The sequence below is a fragment of the Sardina pilchardus genome, chromosome 7 (assembly GCF_963854185.1).
Source record: "Sardina pilchardus chromosome 7, fSarPil1.1, whole genome shotgun sequence".
NCBI lineage: Eukaryota > Metazoa > Chordata > Actinopteri > Clupeiformes > Clupeidae > Sardina > Sardina pilchardus.
Window position 1 is genome coordinate 26,527,649 of NC_085000.1, and position 7,632 is coordinate 26,535,280.

The 7,632-nt window shown below is 37.7% G+C and overlaps 1 protein-coding gene across 1 annotated transcript; it reads left to right on the plus strand.

The window, feature by feature from the left end:
• The first annotated feature begins 2,988 nt into the window (after positions 1-2,988).
• Positions 2,989-7,085, plus strand: tulp1a (TUB like protein 1a). Its single transcript, XM_062540105.1, has 11 exons — positions 2,989-2,992; positions 3,113-3,226; positions 3,832-3,942; positions 4,108-4,323; positions 4,595-4,671; positions 4,917-5,084; positions 5,169-5,281; positions 5,459-5,567; positions 5,678-5,776; positions 6,202-6,373; positions 6,694-7,085. Exons 3-11 carry the CDS (start codon positions 3,894-3,896, stop codon positions 6,825-6,827), a joined length of 1,137 nt encoding a protein of 378 aa, XP_062396089.1. The 5' UTR covers positions 2,989-2,992; positions 3,113-3,226; positions 3,832-3,893; the 3' UTR covers positions 6,828-7,085.
• Positions 7,086-7,632: the final 547 nt, after the last annotated feature.

Sequence of the window (7,632 nt, forward strand, 5' to 3'; positions counted from 1 at the left end):
ATAGATTATATAGCTATTTTTCTTTGAATAAAAAGGTGCATGCAAAACACAAAGCTTCACTTTGTGTCTTTGTTCGAGTGGAGTGAAATTGAAAGGAATTGGTGAAAATGAAAGGCCTTTGCACTGACTGAAGCCCTGGCAGCTCTTATGTATCAATGATGTAAGAGGTGGCACAGCATTGTGTGATTCCAATTAATGTGTGTGCCAACTGTTAATACTTTGCCCTTGTAACCGGAGGGTACAGACAGAAAAAATGGCGTATCCTTAAAACTAGAGTAAAATTTGGTACTGGAGTGGCAGCAAGAATTTACAATAAAAAAAAGTCTGTCAACTTGCTCTTATCAGTGCTGCTCCCAACAGACACCTTGATGATTGACCACCATGCTGTATATCTATAATTCCATTACTATGTTGTAATTAAAAGCAGTGACTTTCTTGTGAGGACATGCAAAGGGATCAATCCAGCATATAGTCACTGGTTCATCTTTTTGATAACTAAAATGATGTCCAAATTAAATCAATCAATAGTCAATAGGCTTCATGCTCTAATATTTACTTTTTCTCTAATTGCGGACTCTCAAGATGTGCGTAAGGTTGAAAATGGATGAACAAAATGACTGTGTAGGTGTAATACAGAAGAAGAAGAAGATATCTCATCTATTCTAGACTAAATGTGTAATTGATTGCTTTTCGATTAACATTGACTTGTTCACTTCAAAGTGTTGCAAAGTGTTGCAAAGTGAGGCATTCCGTTCTTAGGTAAGGGCACAGCAGTGTGATGTCAGTGTCAGAGTGGCAGGTTTTCAATTTTCTAAATATTCAGATAATGGAAATGAGATGAGATATCACAACTTGTAAAACAGTCAGTGAGTCTGAATTGACATGCATGACTACCAGAGAGGTTCTTTGTGGTAACTTATAGATTATAATATACATTTTGTATAAGACATGCTGTATGACAGACAGAACTTTTTTATAATTAAGATAAAGCTAATCATACTCAAATACTTATCCTTCATGCTTAATTCCATGCCAGTGCTACATTGAACAAACAGCAATTTGGCCAGTGTAGATGAGGAGGCCCAGTGATGTCATCTTATAACCAATGATTCTATGACTCCACAAAGCTACAAAACCTCAGCTGGGTTTGAACAATTAAATTGTTGTTGGAGAGAGGAAAACAAACAAACAAACAAACAAACAAACAAGGTTAAAGAGCCTCTGGAGCAAGTTTGAGCTTCAACTCAATCTCAAACATAGTGACAACATAATATCAGGCTATAGTAAGCTAAACTAATGGCAAATAGTAGAAGGAGATTTTCTCTGCTCACTGTTTACTCTCCAGGATACAGACAATCCTATTAGCACAATAGAATAGTTCTGCTGGGCCATAACCCAAAAACGCATTGGTACAATTACAACATATAGTTGTAAGGATTGCATATGGTGTAATTAAGATAAAAAAAAAAGAATAAAAACAACAACTAACAGTGAAATTCTTAATAAAACCAACAACTAACAACTGCTTTTACATGTGCAACATGAGTGTGTTTTAATATTTATCTTGCACAGGTTATGTACAGTATAAGGTCTATATAAATGTTCTAGTGACAATAACATAATTCCTAAACATCACCTTTGTTGGCAAATGATGTGTGTGCTGAGATGAGTAGATGCCAAGCATTACTTAACAGCAGGAATACCTGGTTATTCTTGTTTTGAGTGGGCTAGATTTCAGTTGAACTTTTCAACTCAAAACAGCATGTTTGGTCGGTGACTGAGGCACTTTCTCTCGGGGGAAAATAGTATAGTGGAGTTTTTACCAGGTTTTGAGATTTCCTGTGTACTGCGATTGTATCATCCACTGGGAAAAGTCTGGGACAGAAATAGACACATGAGATTTAGCCTAATGAGATTACATGGTCTCTTGCTGTATGTGGTCACCGGGGAAACAGGAGATCACACTGATGCATCCAGAATTGTGAGGCACAACTGTTTTATTAACCATATTACAAAATCTACAAAGGATTCTCCAAAACCTCACCTTGAACCTCAAAGCAGCATTAAGGTGCTTCTTTCCATGTTGAAAACAAACCCAACATTGTTCCTCTCTCTCTCTCTCTCTCTCTCTCTCGCGCGCGCGCTCTCTCTGTCTCTCTCACACACACACACACACACACACACACACAGACACACACACAGAGAGAGAGAGACACTCTCTTTCTCTCTCCCTCTCTCTCTCTCTCTCTCTCTCTCACACACACACACACACACACACACTTTAAAATTCACTTTTATTTTCCCGACAGGATCTGAAGAAGCCTAAAAAGAAGAAGCAAGAAGCTGATTCAGCAAAGACCAATGGTGCAGATGCCAAACCAAAGAAGCCAAAAGCCAAGAAGACTGAAGAAGTCTCAGACGAAGAAGGCAGCACACCTACAAAAAGTGAAAACCCATTTAATATACAGTAACTGAAAACTGAAACACACATTGAGGATTGTTGTGAGGTGCTGTCTTAAAAATAGAGTAAAAAACCCCTGCTCTTTCTCTCTATTTTTTTCATTTAAGTGTACCACCCTTTGCCCTTATTTTAAGGAGCCCATTTAGTCTCACCTCATCAAGTCAGTCTAGCCAGTTACATGTAATACCAAACCTAAGTGAGTTGCATAGCCAGAATCTCTCTACATTTAACACATTATGCATTTGAAACTAGCTTTTTACATATCCATCTCATAGCTCACTGAATCACTGAGAACAATACATCTAACGTTATCGCATCAGAACTGTGTTAAAGATTTGAGGTTTGGTTTACCTTTAGTTAGGTCTTTTCGTCATTCAATTTTTGTGTTGCTTTTTTTTGGTTCGCTGTACAATGTGTCGAAATTAAAAGATGGAAAAAAAGTGAAGAAAAAGAAACCTGAAAAGGATAAAGAGGACACTGGAGAAAAGGACACAAAGAAGAAGGCCAAAAGTGTGCCCAAAAAGAAATTAAGTAAGATCATTATCATTATTAGGACTTTTTATCTCTTGGAAAATGACGTACAAGTAAAACTATTCCGTACACTGCAACATTAAGCAAATTAAATTGAAATTCTTTGAATTTTCACTGCAGGTTCAGATGCAGAAGATGATGACGAGGATGATGATGGTGAAAAAACGACCAAGAAAAAAAACACAAAGGAGAGTTCCCTCTCTGTTGCCAAGGATAAGAAGTCAAAGGCCAAAGGTGAGTAGAGACTGTTTAACTATTCTAAGGTGTGTGTGTGTGTGTGTGTGTGTGTGTGTGTGTGTGTGTGTGTGTGTGTGTGTGTGTGTGTGTGTGTGTGTGTGTGTGTGTGTGTGTGTGTGTGTGTGTGCGTGTGTGTATGTGTGTGTGTGTGTGTGTGTGTGTGTGTGTGTGTGTGTGTGTGTGTGTGTTCATATGGCATCTTTCAGAAGCATTTCCTGTTAAGTATTTGCACATCATTGAATGTTATGATAATGCACAACTTATAGTAGGCAACAAACTATGATATTTCACATAATATTTGCGGCCAAATTGCCTCTCCCGAAACAGCAGTTTCCCTTGAAATTATGTGGTGCATTGTGAAAATTGTAAGCTTGCTAATAAGTTTAATATAGGTTAATATGGACTTAACACTTTTTTTTTTACAGATTTACCAGATTTTAACATAGTAGTCGCATGACTAAACAACCAGATTGTGTGATTGGAAAATGAAATAATGTTGCTTAATAGGCTAGAGATAAAAGTGTTAGACACAATTGAACTGCCAGGTTTACTGGAAATATCTAAAAATATGCCAACACTTATCTAACATGCTGTTTTTTCAGACACTAAAAGTGAGTCAGACACCAAAGAAAAGACTTCCAAGTCCAAAAAGCAGCCTGTTTCCATGTTTCAGATAAATGGAGACAAACCACAGTTTGTCACAAAAAAGAAAGGTGAAATATTTTCTGATCTAAAGATGCTTTCTATGGTATGATAAACAACATATTTGATATCATGATTGCAGTGATGGTGAAAATGTGAATCTATACTTTGACTTTGGAAAATTATTCAATTGAATATCAAATAATGAAAGTTTTCTTGCCTTGACTGGTTGACAGCTTCCAAGTCGGAGGACGATGATGAAAGTGAATCGGAGAGTAAACCTAGTAAAACCAAAAAGAAGGCCCCTGCAAGTTCTGCCTCAATGTTTCAAACCGGAGGAGACAAACACAAGAGCAAAGAGAAAGAGAAAGGAAAAGACAAAGGAAAAGACAAAGGCAAGGACAAAGACAAGGAAAAAGATAAAGAAAAAGATAAAAAGGGGAAGAAGAAGGGTAAGTGACCGCAACGTTTTTCTTTTTTGATAATGTTGTTCAAAACAAATGTACGATTTCTGAACTGGTACTTCAATAATACTGTAACTGCAATGCTATCAGTTCATATCAAAAATATCACAAAATGTCATGTGAGCTAGATCATGACGTAACAAAAATATTTAAGCAAGAAGCCATGGTTTATTATGTTGACCTGTTTTTAGGCGCAACATGAATTGGAGTCAATCAATTAACACCTGTTCTTCCTCCTCCTCCTCCTCCTCCTCCTCAGCAAAAGCTGATGATAGTGATGATGAGGGCACCGAGCTGACTAAAAAGAAGAAGGGCAAAGGCAAAAAGGGCAAAAAGGTCATTCCATACTACTTACACTATACTGTACTTATACTTATACTTACACTTACACTTACACTTACACTTACACTTACACTTACACTTACACTTACACTTACTGTACTTTTGCATTTGCAATTGAGATTCAAATAAGGGTGATTTTGTCCAAGTATTTCCACTTGCAAATCTTTATTACTGTAAAGAGTTAAGAATTTAATGTAACTTTGGTTTAGTGACAATGTATTTCTCCCCGCGCCTTTCAGGAGGAACGACCTCCATCACCTGAAATAGAGTTTGATGACCTGGAAGAGTTTGTCCTTCAGCCTGCTCCTGAAGGGGTCACTGTGAAATGCAAAGTCACGCGGGACAAAAGGGGAATGGACCGTGGCTTCTACCCCACATACTTCATACACCTGGACAATGAAAAGAAGGTGAAGAAGTGGTAACTTTACCTTCATCAAAACATTAACTTCATTGTGTCTTTAAAATCTTATGAAACTGGTGTATGTTTGCAGACCTTTTTGTTGGCTGGGAGGAAACGTAAGAAAAGCGCAACTTCAAATTACTTGATATCAATAGATGCCACTGATTTGTCACGAGGAGGTGAACATTTTGTGGGGAAGTTAAGGTAAATATTTCATATTTTTCTTTGTTTTTCATTAACATACATACATGATAACAATTTAGCCTGTAATTAAATAAATAAAGCACAATAAGATGTAAGTATTTAATGAAATGTAAAACAATGTGTTTTCTCCTCTGAAGAGGAACAAACAAACATTTCCTAACCCTTTATGTCATACAGGTCAAATCTTGTGGGCACCAAGTTCACTGTGTTTGATAACGGTCTTAATCCTGACCGAGCCCTCAGAGACATGTCCAATGCTCGGCAAGAGCTTGCTGCCATTATCTATGTGAGTACTTTCAGGTCATGGAATCCTTGTTTTCAATTACAATGAGAGAAATCTGGATGCAAACCACAAATCTCATCTCTTGGTTTTATTTTTACTTTTTAATTTGGCAGGAGACTAACGTTCTGGGTTTCAAAGGCCCAAGGAAGATGACTGTGGTCATCCCTGGGATGGACGAGGACAGTGAACGGGTGCCAATCCGAGCCCGCAACGTGAGTGAAGCTTGTGAAGCTTGTGTCTCTGAATGCAATTTAAATATAGTGTTCCCTCTGGAACAGTTTCATGTGTGTCACTGAATATTGATTAATGAGCTCCTATTTCATATGAACAATGTAAGGGTAGCCTATATAAACCATGTTAATTTCATTAGATTGGGTGAGTTATTCATGTCAGTGCCTACAGTACGTGCTAGGAAATACTTTGTCATATTTATTTACATTACAAGCATGGACATGCACATGAACACAGTTATCCAAACTCACTGCCTTGCGCCCGCGGGGGCAGGCCAACGTTCGGAGAGACAGTATGGCCATGGTAAACAGGAGACCAGTTCCCAATGTACTTCATTGGTCTCTGCTGACGTCTATGTGATGGCTCTGTCCACATCTTTTACTGTCTATGCTTGTGCCTGCCCCAGGACTATGATGGGTTGCTGATGCGCTATCAAAACAGGCAGATGGACAACCTGATTGAGCTGCACAACAAGACTCCAGTTTGGAATGATGACACTGCGTCTTACGTACTCAACTTCAATGGTCGAGTCACGCAAGCTTCTGTGAAGAACTTTCAGATTGTCCACAGCAAAGACAGTAAGTTGTACTGTTACGGAATACAAACACATTTGTATTTTCTTCGGAAAACTGACTTTTGTTTAGAAAATGTCACAATAACTAGCTGTAGTGGGTATACAGGAATGTAGAATGTAGTCCAGTTAGCTGTAGTGGGTACACTGTGATCAACCCCAAATGTTAATACGTGTCCTTGCCTATTTTAAGTGGATATACCTAAACGGTGTGGCCTTTTCAGTGGGTATATTGCATAGTCCTGTGTATCACATAGACTGCACCACTGATTGTATGGAGCATCATGAACATATGATTATCATGATGAGCATGTTTTCATGTTTCAGACAATTACATAGTGATGCAGTTTGGAAGAGTGGCTGAGGAAACCTTCACACTGGACTTTAACTACCCCATGTGCGCTGTTCAAGCCTTTGCCATCGCTCTCTCCAGTTTTGATGGGAAACTGGCCTGTGAATAGACTTTGATTACAGTTTTTTTTTTTTTTTTTTTAAACCCAACCATGAACTTCAAAGGACACAAACAAGAATAACCCCATCTCAGATTATCAACTTCGTGGAACATGCACCCACAGTATAAGGGCCATACTTTTCACTCACCTCATTAGGGCATAATTGACTCTGATAATTAAGTGTCTTCCAGGCGTGTGGTAGCCTACAACCGAATGGTTTAATATGAATTTGATCAACATTACTAATTGAGCCACCACACTCTATATTATTTCACAGTATATTACCAGAGTCTTATGCCAGAGTATTTGTCTTCCAGATAGTAGAATTTGACTTTTGTATGATTGTTGCCCAAATGCACAGTGATAATATTGGTGCACATGTGCAATCGTGTACAATTGTGTATAGTGGTTTCTATTCAAGTGAAAAAAAAAATAAGATTTATGATTTTAGTGTAGAATAACCTTGTATACTGTAAATGTAGTGTTCCTTACTAGCATTAGTAATTGACAGCAAAATGTTGAGTGGAAATCGTCTTTTTATCTTGTTTCAACATGCCTTTACTTTATTTTGATTTAGCCTTCTTTTCATGGTGACTTACATTACTGTGTAATTGTTTGACAGTGGGTCATTTCTATTTATTCCCAATGAAGTCTACCGCTGGGTATACAGTCTGTTTAACATGTTTTGATGTATTTTTATGTGTCACATTGGATTTGTCTTGTTTTGAATTATTAAAGACATAACACATTTAAAAAAGCCTATGTATAGAAATAGAGCAAAGTACAAATGTAAAGCAGAGAGTAAAGTTCCAAC

What these genes read in the sequence shown, in the direction of transcription:
- tulp1a (XM_062540105.1), top strand. Translation starts at nt 3,894, where the DNA reads ATGTTTCAGATAAATGGAGACAAACCACAGTTTGTCACAAAAAAGAAA. An exon ending in AAGGCAAAAAGGGCAAAAAG is followed by an intron (nt 4,672 to 4,916) that starts GTCATTCCATAC and finishes CGCGCCTTTCAG; the next exon opens with GAGGAACGACCTCCATCACC. An exon ending in AGCTTGCTGCCATTATCTAT is followed by an intron (nt 5,568 to 5,677) that starts GTGAGTACTTTC and finishes TTAATTTGGCAG; the next exon opens with GAGACTAACGTTCTGGGTTT.